This window comes from Pan paniscus, chromosome 21 (genome assembly GCF_029289425.2).
Source record: "Pan paniscus chromosome 21, NHGRI_mPanPan1-v2.0_pri, whole genome shotgun sequence".
Classification (NCBI taxonomy): Eukaryota; Metazoa; Chordata; class Mammalia; order Primates; family Hominidae; genus Pan; species Pan paniscus.
In genome coordinates, this window is record NC_073270.2 from 22283057 (window position 1) to 22302938 (window position 19882).

General features: G+C 39.4%; 1 protein-coding gene across 1 annotated transcript; it reads right to left on the reverse strand.

Moving 5' to 3' along the window:
• Nucleotides 1–693: 693 nt before the first annotated feature.
• NKX2-4 (NK2 homeobox 4) lies at nucleotides 694–19671 on the reverse strand. The gene is made up of 2 exons (XM_034947777.3): nucleotides 2775–19671; nucleotides 694–2348 (listed from the first exon to the last, which is right to left on the reverse strand). Exons 1-2 carry the CDS (start codon nucleotides 3214–3216, stop codon nucleotides 1726–1728), a joined length of 1065 nt encoding a protein of 354 aa, XP_034803668.1. The 5' UTR covers nucleotides 3217–19671; the 3' UTR covers nucleotides 694–1725.
• Nucleotides 19672–19882: the final 211 nt, after the last annotated feature.

Below are 19882 nucleotides of genomic sequence, written 5' to 3' on the forward strand. Positions count from 1 at the left end.
TTCCATTAATATGCCAAAAAAAACCCAAGTTGAGAGAATTTCCTGTGGGTGTACTGTAGCGTTTTCTTACAACTTTGTCTGCTCAGATTATTTGTTCTTACATAAAATGTTTTAAAAATTAGATCTCATTTTCTAAAAATTCTTTTACGGCCCCTTGATAAAGGGTGATTCCCTTGCTTCTTTAGTGTTTTTTTTCCCCTCTGTGAAAGAAACTGGAGTTTTAAAAAATTACTATACAAGAGTCTAGAAAAAGTGCAAGTTTAACTTCTAAAACACCTTCTTATGAATTCATGTTGCACATTCAGAAAAATGTTCTAACAATGAAGTGAAACACAATGTTTCAGCCCCAAGCTGTAATTCTAAAATCTCAAATGTAGAAGAGGTTTAGGGTCTCCGGTAACTATTTGTTTTGATCATTTGCAAATCATGCTTTATCCATGTTATTTCTTTAATTTTCATTAATTATTTATAAGCACAAATCTTCAGCTTTTAGTATTTTTCGTCCACTACCAGTCATTTATGAGTAAACTGAGCTGTGTTGTCACATCATGACAACTAGTATTTTAAAAACACACCAAGCCATGTATAAACTTAATGAAAAAGAAATGACCACTTGACTTTTAGAAAAAAGAACTTGTTTCTTTTAAGTTATATTTAAATATCCATTTGAAACATAGGAAATATAAATCGGCATATTAAAGAGTAAATACATTATTTGTACAATAAAACACCAACAAAACCAGCGCAACTCCGAAGTTCTAAATATGGTGGAAAAATTATGTTGTAGTTACTTATTCCTTATATCTTGATTACAATTCAATAAATCACCTTTCTTCTTGTCATGCTTTGAATATAGATTAATTGATGTCAATTTTAGAAATTTTACTTGTTTGTTCTAGTACTTTATCAAGGTATTCAAATTCAGACAAGAAAATACCTCAAAGAGAGTAAATACCATGTTTACAGAAGGATAGGGTTATTTATTTTCTCAGTTGATGTTGGGAGACCAGATTTCATATACAAATAGTATACAACCTTTTTTTCTTATGGTGAGCTGCATCTTAGGGGGGAAAATCCTCTTTTAGGGTAACATACAAACACTCACTTGCCAAATAATCATCAAAACATTTTGAAATCAGCATTAAATTTAAAAAGCTCCATCAATCCATATAATCAGTATTTTATTTTGATTCCATTGCTCTATTACCTAAATGGCAATAATTCCTCTGCAATAATGTTGCTATGTGTATGATCCACCTTGAGCTACAATTCAATTTACTTTCAATCAAACATTAATGAAATTGCACTTAGGGGGCCCTTCGAAAATTAATCTCCCAAGATAAATTCCACTTCAAAAAGGACTCATTGTTAAAGCTGGGTTGATTTTTATAGTTACAAACGCCAACAAAGTTTCCAACTTTGAGAGCTGTAGTTAAGAATGCCGTGTGAACTTCTCCACCTTTTCGCGTCATTTAAGAACTTCTAGGAGGAGAAAATCACCACCTCAAAGCCTCGTGGCATAATGTTACACTACTCGGTTTCCGGGCTGTCGCTGTCCCCCGCCCCCAGCAAGAGGTTCACAGCCTGCTCCTCTCTGAGACCGGTTCGTTTTGAAACGCAGTTTACACGCGCGAGTCGGTTTTCGCATGCCTCCCCCATCCGTTCTAGCAGTTTCTTGCAGACCCTTCGGCTGCACCAGGACCTAGCCCCGGGTCGCCCTCGCTGTCACCACGTCCTGCCATAGAGCAGGTTGGCGCCCAGGACGCCGCCGCTGTACTCCCCGGCGGCCGCGTCCAGGGCCGCCAGGCCGCCCCCCGGGCCGTGCAGCGCGGGTGGGCTGGGCGACAGCTCCTCCAGCTCAGGTGCTGGCGTCGGGGCCGGCGGCTGCGGACCGGCCTGGCCGGGGGTGGGCGTGCTGGCGCCGTTCTGGCACGGCTTGCCGTCCTTGACCAGCACAGGCACCGCCACGCGGCGCGGGGACGGCGGCGGAGGCGGCGGCGGGCCCAGGCCGCCCTCCTGCTGCAGCTGCTGCGCCGCCTTGTCCTTGGCCTGCCGTTTCATCTTGTACCGGTGGTTCTGGAACCAGATCTTGACCTGCGTGGGCGTCAGGTGGATCATGCTGGCCAGGTGCTCGCGCTCGGGCGCCGACAGGTACTTCTGCTGCTTGAAGCGCCGCTCCAGCTCGTAGACCTGCGCCTGCGAGAAGAGCACGCGGCGCTTCCTTCGCGGAGCGGCTGCCGCCGCCGCCGCGTGCAGCGGGCCCAGCGACTTGGCGGCGTCCGCGATGCCGGTCAGCGACCCCATGCCGGCCACATTCACGCCCGCCGACGGCCCCATGAACCTGGAGACTGGGGAAGAGGCCCAAGGGGGAAGGCGAGTGAGCTCCAGGCCCGCCGGGAGCCGGTCCAGCCGCCGCTCTCTTCACGCCGCGGCCGCGACGCCGCCGGGCCCTCGCTGAATCCCAAGACCCCCTGACCGCCGCGGCCTCCGGCCCCAGCACGCCCCGCGCGCCCTCGGCGGGTCCCAGGGCAGCACGCGCCCTCAACGGGTCCCAGGACGCCGCGCGCGTTCCCGGTCAGGTCCCAGGACCCCCCGCGCGCCCAGGGTCCCCAGAAACCCCGCGCGTCCCGGGCCGCGTCCCAGGACGCCCCGCGCGCCCGCTCGGCCCCAGGACCGCCTAAGCCGCGCGCACCCCGTCCCGCGCCCCCGCGCCCCTCGGCTGTGGCGGGAAACGCCTGAGCCGCCCGCAGCCCCGCGCTCCTGGCCCCTCTCACTTGACGAGTAGCGTGGGTCCGGGTTGGCGCCGTACCAGCCGGTGGCCGCGCCGCCCCGCATGCCGTCCGTGTAGGCGGGCAGCTCGCCCATGTTGCCCAGGCCGCCGTTGCAGTAGCCGCCCATGGCGCCGTGCGGGAACTGCGAGACGCCGGGCGGCATGTGGTAGGTGGCGGCCGCCGCCGCCGCAGCTGCCGCCGCCGCCGCCGCGGCCGCCGCGTTGTGACCCGCCATGGCGTGAGAAGGCTGCATGCCCGCCACGGTCGCCGCCTGCGAGGAGGGCCCAGGTGGCGGCGCGCGGTAGGCGGCCGCGGCCCCCAGGGGCGCCCCCAGGCCGGGTGGCGCGCCGTCCATGGCGCCGCTGAACTTCTTGTAGGTCTCCTCGATGGGGCTCAGGATGTCGGACACGGAGAAGGGCGTCGTGTGCTTTGGGCTCAACGACATGGCTCGGCGGGCGGCCAGGTAGGGGGGCCTGGGGCGCGCGCCGGCAGGACGCGGCGGCCGCTCGTCGCCGCCACCTCGGCCGCGGCAGCTGAGCCTGTGATGGAGTCGGCGGCTCGGCGAGCCCCCCGGGCTGCGGGATCTGGGGTTTATTTTAGTCCGGCGCCAGGTTTACGACAGACTCGGGGGGCGGAGCAACATCCCAAACGAGCAAACAATGGTCATTGACATCTTTTTCTCTCGCCCCCCCAACCCCCGCCCCATAATGGAGGCAAAAAAGGTAAAAGGGGCAGTTGGGTGTTTCTTGGAAAGATCACTCCCCGTTGCTTTTCCCATCTTTGCTTTTCCCATCCTTCGCTCCTCCATCCGCGGCCGTTACCCCAGCCCTCGAGCACCAGAAATAGAAACTCGGAGGCTGGCGTCGAGGCTAGACATGGACTCCGCGCCTGGCCCCGTCCAGACCCCAGTTTTCTAAAGTGACTTCGCACCAAAGTCCGGTATAATAGCGGAGTGGGGAACGTGCTGCTAAGTTTGGGGGGAGGGTGTTGCGGGGGCTCGCTTCGTCCTCTCCAGTTATCAGCCCCTCATTCGCTCCATCACCTAAAGTGTTAAAAAAAAAAAAAAAAAAAGGCTCTTGGGTCCCACCGTAAGAGCGCATAAAGAGAGGAGGTACAATGACCGTCCTTTGCCATTGTAGGGCTCCCTAATTTATGCGTTTTTAGACCCGTAAGCATCATTTTGTGGGCAACCAAACGGGCACTTCCAAATTAGCTCAAAGTATCCAAGCCCAGAGAAGAGAGAAAACACACATACACTGATAAATACGCAGATGCTAACTTGTAAGTATTCTGTTTTTCCTCTGTGGGGATGGAGATTGAACAAGGGAAAGAGGGGAAACATTTTTATTTCCTAAAATGTTTCCTACTGAGTTTGCACTTGTAAAGTTGTTTTTTCTGCTTTCTTTCCCTTTGTGTGTGTTCTTACTCTCTTTCTCTCAGTAAATATCTCTGACTTAAGTTTATTCTCTCATCACTACCGTGATCAAAAAGAAGAGAAAGACAAAATATCAAAACTTCCAAATATTTCTAGTTGTTCGCAATGGGTCTTTTTGTTGTTGTTGGAAAAATATAACCTGTTCAAGCGATATGAAAATGGATGCAGAAATCAGGTGAAAATTGTAGTTTCTTTGGAAAAATACAAAACCATAGATAAACAGATTTTTTAAACTTTGTCATCCTTTGACTTGCAGTTTAGACATTATGAACTCTCTACTAAATACTGAACAAGACAAAGCATAAGACAAAAGCAGTGTGCAAAGCATATTGATTAAACTTTGAAAACAATCTTGCAGCAATAATAATGATAACGAGAAAACAAAGATAACACTTTTAAGTTTTCCTGGAAACTGGAGCAGGAGAAAGAAAAACAAGGAGAGTGCTTTCTTAAGCAATATATATATTTTTTTTTTCCAGAAAAGGGTGTGTGGAATCGATTTAAGTTTAACCTGACAGTACATGTCTTGAAGGCAAGAACAGTGTTACATATTCCTTTTTCTGTTTGGTTTTAGCCCTTTGGTGGAAATGTTCTCCATGGTTTTGTTCTTAGGATTTTAATAATTGTTTTGTTCAACTCAGTATAGTTTTGCAAAGAATCTGCCCTTTCTAGGGGGGAAAAAGCCATAGGTCACCTATGGGAAGGAAGTGACAGACGAATGTTAAGAGTAATGTTTTAATATACTTTAAAAATAAAATGCAAGGTTACAGGAATTGTTTACAAACATCAGTATTGACTTAGCAAGATTAATATTGCTACAGTTTTAACACGATGCTACTTTTACAGGTCTTTTATGAACTTGAAACACATCGGCTAGGTCTTCATCCTCACCTGCACTGGAATTACCTACTTAAAAAAAACAAACTAATGATACACAAAGAAGCACTTATGTATGTATTTAAACACTTGCTGGGATCCTTCTGAAAACTACAGTTTGAATTTTACGTTTCCGGTTTAGTTTAAATTGTATTGTTTACTTGTATGTATTAGCTTAAATAAAATAATAGAAAGTCATTTCAAACGTTTCTCAGAGACAACAGGGTAAGTAAAAAATAGTTGCGTTATGACATCTGTGAATATAAAAGTTATTTGTGGCCCATTATATTTTATTTTTCAAGTTCAAACGTATTTCAAATATGAAACCCATTATCATAATCTCCATATTGATTAGTTGTCCAAATTGAAAAGTGTTTACAATTTTAATTTTTTCCAGATGATTATTACTCTGTTTTCAGGCTATAAATTTCATCTCATGTAATTTTCTTCGTAGAACTTTGACATAGCAGTTAACATCAAGTGGTTGTACTACAATTTTTGCTTATTTTGTTTTTCAACTGCATTGGGTCCTGTTTTAAGTGCATATACATCTGGAATGCTTCCATCTTTAAATTAAAAGCACTTTATCACATCTGAAGGTTCTCTGCAGAGAGTCACTTTCTGACTGCTTAGGAACTTGATAAGCCAAATAGTATTCCATCACTGTAGGTAAACAGTTCTGGGAAAGAAAAATCTACAATCTTTGACATTTCTTCCTGTCAATTGTTTGTACCTCATTCTAGAAATTACATATCTTCATGCCGGAAACACTATTTGGATGTGTGTGGATGATTCTGAAAATTGATATAGTCTGAAGGATGTATATGTACATTTATATATAGACACAATATAACCCAATTGATATTCCATTGAAGCTTTGTATTCATTTCATCAGATTATCGTGTACCTAAATTATGTGTGGAAATTTATACTTAGTAGATTCTCAAATATTATTGACTAAACTGCATTTCACAGGAAATGTATTTCTCAGGAGTGTTTTCTCATTGTTTTACTTAAAAAACAATGCTGGCACCCAGCAAAATAATAAAATTAAAAAATAAAATAAAATGCAAATACTGCCTAAGGGAATACAGTGAAAAGAATTGGTTCTCACTCTCCTATCCTTCAAGCCTCCTAGTTCTTCGCCTCAGAGGAATTTGGTGTTACCTGTTTCTTTTGGAATGGCCTGTCCATCTAGAAGCATACTACCATTTTACACACAAAAGATAGCATGCTCTATGTGATTTGGTACCTTGCCTTTTTCATAGTTTAGGTTTTTATAGTTTCACACATTACAACATTGAAAACAGACTAAGATAGGCTGTGGCAGATACAGAAATTTTTTCTAGACAAAAAGACAAGATTTCTCTAGACAAAACACTCCTGGCTTTCTGGCAAAAATGTGGTATTTGTTGAAAATCTCTGATGTGTTAGATAGCCTTAGTGCCAAAAATATTTAGCAAAAAAATTCTAAGGAAAGTGCCTTCTGCAGTTTGGATTTGCTCTTGGCAGACAGAAGTTCAGCGAAAGGGACCTGAGAGGAGTTGAGAAACTTCTGACATACCCACTTTGAAGTGGGGGTCCAGCCAGTACTTAGAGGGAAATATTGTTTCTCTAGGTGGTGAATAGGTTTTCAGTGGGTCTTGTATTTCCTCATCAAGACTGTTTGAAAATATAACTTTCTGCTTGATACCCAAAAACGTAAGTGCCTTTTAGAACTGAGACACTTGCTACATTTGCAATTAGTTTAAACTAGTTGTGAAATAATTTGATTAATGAGTTTTATGTTGTGGAAGTAGCCTTAAAATATTGTCTTTGCAGTTGGGAAGGAATAAAGAAACATCTTAAGGATACTAGTATTTTGCAGCAAAATTTGAGGTTATAAAGAGGAAAATAAAACTGCCATGGAGATGAAACACAAAGTTTATTTGAATTATTTTACCTTTTTTTGCTAAATTCATCAGTTTCTGAGATCTGGTTCTCATTTCTTTTTAGTCCCTTTATAAGCCTTTTTCCAATAGTGTTCATTTCAATTATTTTAAATGTCTTACAGTAATTTTACACTTGCATTTATAAGGCTTTGTTATTTCTATGTGACACAGTAATCCTTTCATATTTTCTTCACAAAATACAAACTCCTGGCAGTTTACTCAAAAAAATCTTGTGATCCTTTTCCTGAGATTCAGATATTTTAGACTGAAAATTGTTTTCTGACCAATGATAATTGGTATCAATAAACACATTTTAAGCTAACACAATTATTAGTACAGTGTGAGAATGAATAGTAGGTGATGACATTTTGTTGTCAAAATTATTATAATATGGTCCAATGAAATGATTCCTCCTCCCATCCCCCTAAGGAAAAAAACAAACAAGAAACCTCCCCTTCTAGGGTCAAGCTGTAACACTAGTTTTTACAGTCAGAGTAGAGAATAACACTGGGCTATAACAGGGGAGTAAAAATAGGGAAATTATCCAGTGTGTCCCAATTCTCTCACCCTAGGATTAGGAGCTTGAGCCACAAATTCAAATTTTTGTATGTTAAAAATCATTTTTTAGAGTAATAATACATGTATGGGAAAAACAATGGCAATATTGAAATATAATTTTTTATTTCTGAATTACAAGTTTATTGTATATTTTGTGTATATAGAAAGTTTAAAATATTTTGGAACATAGTGGTATTTCCATTGAACAACATTTTTTAGATGTTTTGGAGTGTCATTAAATGGCTGTTTTATAGGAAAAAGAATCCTCTGAATTTTAAACAAAACTATATTTCTGTTGGGTATTTTGTGTGAGGAGTTAGTTTTTCTAAGTGTTCCACCATGTTTCCAACACAACCTAATTAGAGTAAATACACAAAGCTTTTAAAAATACTTACTTTATAACTTCTCACATACTGTCACATTTTTCGAATCTGAGATTTAGTGGCTTTAATGTAAACTCTTTTTCTCCTACAAGTCTCATTAAAGATGTGTCATCTTGCATTTACAAATTACTTTGTAATTATCAAGGAAGGTATCAGTTTTTAACATCTCGGCTGAGTAATTGGGCTGTTGCCACCATCACTTACTTGAAGGAGAACTCCAATTTTTGATGTTTTGGTAAATTGATTATTAGGTTGTTGGATTTGTTAATAAAAAGTTTTACTGTGTACATTTTAGAAGGAACAGCTATGACAATATAGTAATTAGAGAATAATTTGCTCAATTTTGTCCCCTTTTGTTCTTCTGTGTACTACTAATGTTGAGGGAATAGTTGACAGATACTTGTATTCACATGTATCTGTCTGAATTGTAGGTTGAGAATTGTTCTTAAAAGGAAGCAATAGGCTAATGTTTACCTCATAAATCAATGCAAATTTTGGTAGATTTTAAGCAATTTATTGCTTAATAATTTGCATTAAAAAGCTTAATATGAAACAATTTCATTAATCTACTTTATTCAGACAGTAAGTGCCACAAGGAAAACCTGACTAATAAAGTTGCCTTATAAGATTTTCTCAAGAAAACCAAAACCCAAAAAACCTAATAAAATGAGAGTCTCAAACCACAACAGACGTGTCAGATGGACTTGAAAATTACTGATTATTGCCCCAGAATATCCAGTTTGTGAAATAAATTGTGGGATCTGACTCTAGTAAATCTAGGGTTTATTATAAAGTTTTTAAAAGTGAAGTACTAAATGTAAAAGGCAATTTGATCTTGTCACTGTGTAGGGAATTACGTAGGTGTAATACTGAAAAGGTGATTCAAACTGGTGTTTGTACTTTTAGAAATCATGGAAATTACACAAAAATGTCACAAACCACAGCCATTGGAATTTGGCCTGAAATACCAAGCCAGATAAATGAGAATTGCTTGAGAAAATCGGAACCAGCTTAAATGAAAGCAGCTTATCATTGGCATGTAGTATGTCTTTTAAAATGTATAATTATCTAACAGAAGGAAAATAGAATATTTGGAGTAGATTACCTCTTCAAAAACAAAAAGCATATACTATGTATCCAAGATAAATTTTTAAAAAACTAACTCAACCCTAAAAAATGGCAAACTTCAATGAGTGAAAGATTTTTTAAAATAACATATTCAAAAAAATTTAAATCAAATTTATATTTTTTAAAGTTCACTTTTTAATGAAGGACTAAATCTTGAACTGTAAAGGATATATTAAGGTTAAATGTTTTGCATAAGTTATTGTTCTAGGATTTGGATAATAGAATAATTTGCAAGGCCATTGTTTCAATACATTCTTTATATGTTTACCATTACAAACATATAAACAAAATACTCTGAAAGATCTGAATGGAAAGTATTATATGAAATTTTATTTTTCTATAAATATTGAGGCATATATATAATTATTTTTTGTTTTTATTTCTTAGCTACATCTGCTGGAATGAGATGTATGATGATTTAGAGTTGGTTCTCTTAAGTGCAGTATTTCTTTAGGATAATCAGTGATAGTGCATATATGATTGAGCTACTGTTGTGAACATAATTGATGGCAGAATGCCTTGATGCAGCTCTTACCAACAATTTATGGAGATTAAAAGGGTGGTAGAACTGGTGGGTTAGAAATTGCTTTCTAAAGAACTGGAGGATCGAAGAGAAACCTGGGGTTTCCAGTGCCCTCTGAAATAATCTTTACATAAAACCCAGGTTTAGTAGGTACAATTGTTGTTTAAGTGCGCTGCTCATGAAAAAATATTTATGTGGCAGAAAGATTATTTGGTCATGGATATTGTATGAACAAATCAGGGCTTCTGTACCCATGTTAAAGGAAAAATGGAGAATGTTCTGTATATTTAATATGCACATGTGATTGTATTTAACTTTATAGGTAATAAATGATACAGGTAAACACACTTATGAAGATCAAACACGTTTCATGCCCAAGAAAGTCTAATCACGAATTGTCCTTAGCTTCCTGTATATGGATTGTCCCGTTTCCATATGTTCAAGCAAGATGTATCTCTCTCACATAGATATTTTTACTTAGAGACTCAAGAGGACATATGTAAGGCAAAAAAGAAAAACATAAACATTTATTCTTCCTCTGCCTTGATTCATAAAAAATCCGAGGCAGTTTATGAATAAATATATTTGTGCGCTTTAAACATTTAGTAAAACTCAAGACCTCATAAATAAGGATCTTATAAAAGAGTAGGAAATTAAGATATAAGTTGAAAAAACATCAACTAAACAGGCTATAAAGCCTACTGAATTCCTATAGTTGAGCCTCACATTTGGCTCTAAGCTTCCTCGTGGTCAATTGAAAAAGTCAGTTATATTTTCCTTGCATTTAGGAAGAACACCCTCCCGATACACACAGACATACACACAACATTTCTCAAGGAAAGAGGCATTTCCTAATACTCAGCTCTAAAAAAAAATTTGTCACGGGGCTTCATGGAGGGAGCACTGAATATAAACATCTTAATAGTTCTATAGCAGATGGAATTATTTTTAAATATTGGCTTGTTGTAGTGGCCATTCCTAAAGAGTCTGAGACCTCAACATCGAATCATCTCAATTAAGGACTCTAAGGCTTAGGAACAAAATATGGTTCAGGTTTGTAGCCTTCTGATTCAGGAATGCTTCATACTTTAAAAAAATGACTTCATAGATCATGCCTATAATCCCAGCACTTTGGGAGGCCGAGGCGGGTGGATCACGAGGTCAGGAGATCGAGACCAACCTGGCTAACACGGTGAAATCCCGTCTCTACTAAAAATACAAAAAATTAGCCAGGTGTGGTGGCGGGCGCCTGTAGTCCCAGCTACTTGGGAGGCTGAGGCAGGAGAATGGCGTGAACCCGGGAGGCGGAGCTTGCAGTGAGCCGAGATCGCGCCACTGCACTCCAGCCTGGGCAACTGAGTGATACTCCGTTTCAAAAACAAAACAAAAACAAAAACAAAAAAAAAACTTCATTGAAACCACAACATCGTTTGATATCCTAGTTATTAGAAAGTTCTGATACTGAGGCTAAATAGGTCACCATAATTTGCAGGTAACAGTCCTAGATCAGTTCTTTGATGCTGAACTGTAACTCTAGTTCTTTCCCACAAAGCACTCTAAATATAAGAGAATATTATATTATATTCTACCTATGTTTTCTCCTTTTCATACTAAAAAAATCCTCCAGAGCAAAAAGATCTAGAATGAACACATACAATTATATTAACTAAGAATTTATTTAGTGATTACTATATGCTTAAGATTGTCTTAGTGCTTTAGAAAATTGGGGAAGGAGCCCCTCTGATATTAGAATAAACTTATTCCTGGCATTCATATCCTGACATTGAGCAGTATTTTAAAATTATATATTGATGTAGTTTGGATGCTTGACCCCTCCAAATCTCATGCAGAAATTTGATCCCCAGTGTTGGAGTGGGGCCTGGTGGGAGATACTTGGATCATGGGGAGGCATCCCTCATGAAGGGCGTGGTGCCTTCCTTCTGGTAGTGAGTGACTGCTTCCTTTAGTTCTTGCAAGATCTGATTGTTTAAAAGAATCTGGCACCACCCTCCTCTCTCTCTTGCTTCCTCTTGCCATGTGATGCCTGCCCTCCTTCACCTTCCGTCGTAAATTGAGGCACTCTGAAGCCCTCACCAGAAGCAGATGCTTCTGGTACAGTCTACAGAACTGTGAGCTAAATAAACCTCTTTTCTTTATAAGTTGCCCAGCCTCAGGTATTCCTTTATAGCAACAGACTAAGGTATTCCTATATAGCAAGTGGACTAAGACATGTATACATAATATGTATTACTTTATGTACTTTTATGTACTATTTGAAATTATGTTTATATCCATGTGAATATATCCTGTATATATATATGTGTATATATATATGTGTGTATATATATGTGTGTATATATATATATATGTCTAAAAGAAAATGCATGTCAAATTCTAAATAGCTGACTTACTAATGAACTTTTCAGAACACATCCCATTTGTAAGTTGGGGATAAGGCAAAAATTGTAAACATTACTAATATTTATTTGTCTTACTAACATACTAGTTACTTTCATGAGCTTTATGTGTTTATCTCATTTAATAGGTACAATAGAAGAGAACTTAAGTGTCATCAACATTGACAGTTCAAACGTAAAGATCTTCTAAATAGGGGTGAAAAAGAAATCTTAAAGTTATTTATGGCTGCTCTCCTGCATCTCTACAAGGTTAATAGATGATGATTTATGCAATTTTTTTTTTAGACGGAGTCTTGCTGTGTTGTCCAGGCTGGAGTGCAGTGGTGTGATCTTGGCTCACTTGCAACCCTCACCTCCTGGGTTCAAACGATTCTCCTGCCTCAGCCTCCCAGGTAGCTGGGATTACAGGGACCCGCCAGCACGTCCTGCTAATCTTTTTATTTTTAATAGAGATGGGGTTTCACCATGTTGGCCAGGCCAGTCTAAACTCCTGACCGCAAGTGATCCGCCCACCTCAGCCTCCCAGAGTGCTGGGATTACAGGCATGAGCCACAGTGCCCGGCCTGATTTGTGGTATTTTTGAGTAGCCGTTGTTAATGAGACTATTCTTACATTGCCAGATGATTTTGATGACTATTTTAATTGGATATTTGTTTTGTATACATTTTCTTTATAAGGGCAGCAGAAGGTTTGGAAGTTTCAAGTGGTTAGAGTAGAGTTAATGGAGCAGTAATAGAAGGTGTTTCTTTCCTCTAGGTACTACAGTAATGAAGTAATTTTCATTTTTGCTTTTTTCTTTTCTTTGAGACAAGGTCTCGCTGTGTTGTCCAGGCTGGAATGCAGCGGCATGATCATGGCTTTCTGCAACCTGTGCCTCCCAGGCTCAAGCAATCCTCCCACCTCAGCTTCTGAGTATCTGAGACTACAGGCAGGCACCACCACGCCCTGCTAATTTTTGTATATTTCGTAGAGACGGAGTTTTGCCATGTTGCCCAGGCTGGTCATACTCCTGAGCTCAAGCAGTTCATCACCTTGGCCTCCCAAAGTGTTGGGATTATAGGCATAAGCCACCATGCCTGGCTTGAAATAATTTTCTTAGATAATTGAATAATATAGTTTCTCAGGTATAGTGACAAATATTTGTAGAACACTGGCATTGATTATTATTAACTCAATATTATTAAAATTACTGAGGTGATAAAAGCTTGTTGTAAAACAAATCAAATAATATGTGGAAGTATATAGAGCAATGCTATCCAGTAGAAATACAATGTGAGCCACAAGTATAGTTTAAAATTTTCTGGTAGCTATGTTACACATAATGAAGAGAAATAGGTGGTATTAAATAGAAATATATTTAGGCTGGGCGCAGTGGCTCATGCCTGTAATCCCAGCTCTTTGGGAGGCTGATATGGGAGGATTGTTTGAGGCCAGGAGTTTGAGAACAGCCTGGTCAACATAGTGAGACCCCCCATCTCTAATTTAAAAATAAAAATAAAAATAAAAATTGTATTTAACCCAGTATTTCCAAAAGGCTATTATTTTTATATGCTATATACTCAATGTAAAATCATTAAGGAGGTTTTTCTTGTACTAAGCCTTTGTAATTTTACACCTACTGCACATCTCAATTTGGACTAGTCACAATTCAAGTGCTCAGTAGCAGTGTGCTGCTCATGGCTATTGTATTGAGCAGCATTGTTCTAGAGCAGGGATCAGGAAACTATGACCTGTAGGCCAAATCTGGTCCAGCACCTGTTTTTGTACAGCCCAGGAGTTAAGAGTGGTCTTTACATTTTTTAATGGTTGAAAAAAATTAGATGATTAATAATATTTCATGATGTGTGAAAATCCTATGAAATTCAAATATCAGTGTTCATAAATAAAGTTTTATTGAACACACTTGCACTCCTTTGTCTATGACTGCTTTCTTGCTACGGCAGCATAGTTGAGTAATTGCAAGAGACTGTATAGCCCACAAGCCTAAAATATTTAACTGCTGGCCCTTTACAGAAAATGTGGGTCAACCTCTGCAAGAGTAAAAGAGAAAGTTACTTATGCATATATCCAATCCCACACCTGTTTCTAGAAGCAATCACTATTAGGGTATTTTTTTGTTTTTCTAGATCTTTCTATATATGTCTGTATATCTGTGTGTATACACACCCACATATATCCTATGGCTAGTTTTATTTATGTATCTATAACATATTTACACTTTTTAATATAATGTTATTACATATATATTCTGTGATTTCCTTTCTTTAACTATATTTTGTATCAGTTTCCACATCAGTACCTATACATATGTTTCTCGTCAGTACAAATACATGTTCTCACAGCAGTGCACATCTTCATAATTCTTTGTTTTTTTGTGAGATAGTGTCTCTTGTTCTGTTGCCCAGGTCTACTCACTCTGAGTGCATTGATGTGATCTCAACTCAGCAGCCTCCACCTCCTGGGCTCAAGTGATCCTCCCACCTTAGCTTCCCAAGTAGCTGGGACTACATGGGTGTGCACCACCATACCTGGCTAATACAGAAATTTTTGTTGTTGTAGAGACAGTGTCTCCCTATGTTGCCCAGGGTAGTCTCGAACTCCTGGACTCAAGTGATCCTCCCACCTCAGCCTCCCAAAGTGCTGGGATTGCAAGTGTGAGCCACTGTGCCCAGCTGATCTTCAACATTCTTTCTAATGATTATTTATATTCCATAATATGGTTTTACTGTAAGTTATTTAACCAGTTCCCCATTAAGGAGTTGAGGTTTGTTCTTTCTTTTTCTTTCTCTCTTCATTCTTTTGTTCTTTAGTTCTTTTCTTCCTATTATAAACAGTGTTGCAGTGAACATACAGATCTTTGTGTACTGGTACAGAAATTTCTTCAGGACAGATTTCTAGAAATAAAATTGGATCAGAAGGTAAGTTTTTTTGTGTGTTTATTTAGAGACAGGGTCTTGCTCTGTTGCCCAGGTTGGAAGGCAGTGGCTCAATCATAGCTCACTGTAACCTTGGACCCTTGGGATCCAGGAATCTTCCCCACTCAGCCTCCAGAGTAGCCAATACTACAGGTGCATGCCACCATGCTCTGCTAATATTTTTAGTTTTTGTAGAGATGGGGGTCTTGCTTTGTTGACCAGGCTGGTCTTGAGCTCCTGATCTCAAGCCATCCTCCCACCTCAGCTTCCCAAAGTGCTGGGATTACAGGTGTGAGCCACTTCGTCCAGCCAGTCAGAGGATAAATTTATTACACATTAGGGTAGAGGTTGCCAAAGTGCCTTCCAAAAAGACTATTAGTTTACACATTAGTTTACGTTAACAGTGTTATGACTTTTCTCCCTACATCTCTCACCAACACTAGATAATAATTTAAAAGGTTTTTAACCAGTCTAAATTCAGTTTTACTAAGTACTTTAATATTTCTTTAATACTCTTCTACTTACAAAAAAATACTATTGCTCATTTAAACAAAAAGAAAAGAAAATTAACCAAGAAATATATCAACTGTAAGGGGAAAGTCCCCTGAAAATAACACCCAGAAATGCCACTATTATAGAAGTATTCCAGCTGAAAATTTTAGCCTACACTCTTAACATATTTTTACTTTCAACCTTGTTACTTTTCCTTGAGAGGATCATGGTTTAGTAAAAAGCAATTATGCTTTAGAATTAGATGGACTTCAGGCCGGGCATGGTGGCTCATGGCTTTGATTCCAGCACTTGGGGAGGCCGAGGTGAGCAGATCACCTAAGGTCGGGAGTTCGAGACCAGCCTGGCCAACATGGTGAAAGCCCATCTCTACTAAAAATGCAAAAATTAACCGGGGTGTGGTGGCACTTGCCTGTAGTCCCAGCTACTTGGGAGGCTGAGGCAGGAGAATCACTTGAACCTGGGAGGCAGAGGTTGCACTCCAGCCTGGGTGACAGAGTGAGACTCTATCTCAAAAAAAAAAAAAAAAAAAGAAATAGATGGACTTCAGTTGAATCACATTCTACCAAACTGTAAAATTTGGTGGCAAATTTTACTTAACCTTTCTGAATCTAAGTTTTCTCATCTGTAAAAATGTGAAGTTAGATTAAATAGGTTTAAGTAATAGATGAAGTCACCCATTGTAGCAATTTTAGAAAATATTTGCTTTATTATTTATTTTATTCCTTTCTTCTTTAGTATGTCCCAAAAGTATATCTTTTTTTCTTTTCCTTTTTAGTTAACACCTCATAATTGGACCTATTTATGAGATAAAGTGATATTTCAATACACATGCAATGATCAAATACAATGTACAATGACCAAATCAGGATAATTAACATATTTGTCACTTCAAAAATTATCATTTCTTTGTGTTGAGAGCATTCAAAATCTTCTACCTTTTTCAATGTACCATAAATTATTGTTGACCGTATTCATCCTACATTGCTACAGAGCACTAGGACTTATTCCTCCTATCTAGCTGTAATTTTGTATCTGTTAACCATTATCTTCCTACCCCTGCCTTTCTTAGCCTCTAATAACAACAATTCTCTCTACTTTTATGAGCACAACTTTTTAGCTCCTATATGAGTGAGGACCTGTGGTATTTATCTGTTTTTCCAACTTTTCATTTGGATTATTAGTTTTTTTGCTATTGAGTTCCTTATATATTCTGGATATTAGTCCTGTTTCATATGTATAGTTTGCAAATGTTTTCTCCCATTCTACAGATTGTCTCCTCACTTTGTTGTTTCCTTTGCTGTGCAGAAGCTTTTTAGTTTGAGGTAGTACCATTTGCCTGTTTCTGTTTTTTGTTGCCTGTGCTTACCCATAAAATCTTTGCCTAGACCAGTATCCTGAGGATTTTCCCTATGTTTTCTTCTAGCAGTTTTATACTTGGGTCTTACATTTAAGTTTTTAATTCATTTTAGGTTGATTTTTGTATATGGTAAGAGATAAAAGTCCAGTTTTATTCCTCTGCATATGGATATCCAGTTTTCCCAGCACCATTTAGTGAAGAGGGTGTCCTTTCCTCAATTTATATTCTTGATGCCTTTGTTGAAAATCAGTTGACTGTAAACATATGGATTTATTTCTGGTTTCTCTTTTACGTCCCATTGGTCTATATGTTTGTTTTTATACCAATACCATGCTGTTTTGGTTACTATAGCTTTGTAATGTATTTTAAAGTTAGGTAGTGTAATGCCTCTAGCTTTGTACTTTTTGCTCAAAAGTGATTTGGCTACTTGTCTTTTGTGGTTTCACACATATTTTAGGATTAAAAAATTTCTGTGAAGAATATCATTGATATTTTGATAGAGATTGTGTTGAATCTGTAGATTGCTTGGGGTAGTATGATCATTTTAACAATATTAATTTTTCCAGTCTGTGGGCATGGGAGGTCTTTCCATGTTTTGTGCCCTCCTTAAATTCTTCCATTAGTATTTTGTAGTTTTCATCTTGGACATCTTTCACCTCTTTGATTAAATTTCTTCTCAAGTATTTTTTGGTAGCAATTGTAAATGGGATTGCTTTCTTGATTTTTTTTCAGATAATTCATTATTGGTGTGTAGAAAATCTACTGATTTTTATATGTTGATTTTGTATCTTGCAACTTTACTGAATTCATTTACTAGTTCTAAGAGTTTTTCTGTGGAGTCTTTAGGTTTTTCTATCTATAAGGTCATGTTCTCTGCAAAGGGCCAATTTGACTTCCTCTTTTCCAATTTGGATGCCCTTTGTATCTTTCTCTTGCCTAATTGCTTTGGCTAGGATGTTCAGTACTGCATTGAATAAGAGTGATGAAAGTGGGCATCCTTGTATTGTTCCAGTTCTTACAGGAAGAGTTTTCAGCTTTTCCATGTTCAGTCTGATGTTAGCTGTGGGTTTGTCATATATGATTTTTATTGTGTAGGTATGTTCCTTCTACACATAATTTGTTGAGAGTTTTCTTTTATCATGAAGGGATGTTAAAATTTACCAAATATTTTTTGTGCATCTATTGATCATAAGGTTTTGTCTTCCACTCTATTGGTGAGAGGTATCACATTTATTGATTTGCATATATTGAGCCATCCTTCCATCCCTGAGATAAATCCTACTTGACTGTGGTGTACTATCTTTTTGATGTGCTTTTGGATTTGGTTTGCTAGTATTTTGTTGAGTACTTTTACAACTATGTTCATTAGGGATATTGGCCTGTAGTTTTCTTTTTTGGTTGTATCCTTGTCTCACTTTGGTATCAGGGTAATGCTGGCATTATAGAATGAATTAGGAAGAATTCCCTGCTCTTCATTTTTTGGAATAGTTTCAGACAATTGGTTTTAGTTCTTCTTTGCACATTTGGCAGAATTCAACAGTAAAGCCGTCTGGCGGTGGGTTTGTCTTTGTTAGTCTGTTTAGGCTTTCTATTTCTTGGTAGGTTATATGTATACATGAATTTATCTGTTCCCTCTAGGTTTTACAGTTTTTGGAGTATAGTTGTTTATTAATAGTCTTTAATGATCTTTCTGTTTCTGTGGTATCAGTTGTAATGTATCTTTTTTTTGCTTCTGATTTTCTTTATTTGGGTTGTGTCTCTTTTTTTCATGGTCTAGCTAATGGTTTATAGATTTTATCTTTTGTTTCATTGATCTTTTTTGTCCTCCCTCCTTTTTTTTTAGGCAGGGTCTTGTTCTGTCACCTGGGCTGCAATGCAGTGGCACAATCATGGCTCAGTGTAGACTTGACCTCCTAGACGCAAGTGATCCTGCCACCTTAGCCTCCTGAGTAGCTTGGGATCATAGGACCACAGATATGTGCCACTATGCCTGGTTAATTTATTCTTATTTTGAAATTTTGTAGAGATGAGTTCTTACTATGTTGCCCAGGCTGCTGCTTGATCTTTATTACGTTTTTGTTTTTATTAATTTTGGCTTTGGTTTTCCCTTGCTTTTCTACCTTCTTAAGGTACATCATTAGGTTGTTTATTTGGAATATTTCTACTTTTTTGATGTAGATGTTTATTGCTATAAACTTTTCTCTTAGCACTGCTTTTGCTGTATCCCATAGGTTTTGGTATGTTGTGTTTCTGTTTTCATTTGTTTCAAGAAATTTTTTGATTTCCTTCTTAGTTTCGTCACAGACTCATTGGCCATTCAAGAGAATATTAATTTCTGTGTAAAGTTTCTAAAGTTCTCCTTGCTATTGATTTCTAGTTTTATTCCATTGTGGTCTGAGAAGATATTTGAGATGATTTCAGTTTTTGAAAATTTGTTGAGACTTGTTTTTTTGTGGCCTAATATGTGGTCTATCCTGGAGGATGTTCCATGTGCTGATAGGAAGAATGTGTATTCTGTGGCTGGCAAGATGGCCAAATAGGAAAAGCTCCCGTCTGCAGCTCCCAGCAAGACCAATGCAGAAGGCAGGTGATTTCTGCATTTCCAATGGAGGTAGCTGCTCATCTCATTGGGACTGGTTAGACAGTGGGTGCAGCCCACAGAGGGCGAGCGGAAGCAGGGTGGGGTGTCACCTCACCTAGGAAGCACAAGGGGTCAGGGAACTCCCTCCCCTAGCCAAGGGAAGCCGTGAGGGACTGTGCTATGAGGGACAGTGCCATCCAGCCCAGATACTACACTTTTCCCCTGGTGTCTTCACAACCCGCAGACCAGAAGATTCCCTCAGGTTCCTACACCACCAGGGCCCTGGGTTTCAAGCACAAAACTGGGCACCATTTGGGCAGACACCAAGCTAGCTGCAGGTTTTTTTTTTTTTTTTTCATTTACAGTGGCACCTGGAATGCTAGTGAGACAGAACCATTTACTCCCCTGGAAAGGGGGCTGAAGCTAGGGAGCCAAGTGGTCTTGCTCAGTGGATCCCACCCACACAGAGCCCAGCAAGCTAAGATCCACTGGCT

Coding starts and splice junctions, on each gene's coding strand:
- NKX2-4 (XM_034947777.3), bottom strand. CDS start 3,216: ATGTCGTTGAGCCCAAAGCACACGACGCCCTTCTCCGTGTCCGACATC. Junction 2,349..2,774: donor GGACCCACGCTACTCGTCAA/GTGAGAGGGGCC, acceptor CCTCTTCCCCAG/TCTCCAGGTTCATGGGGCCG.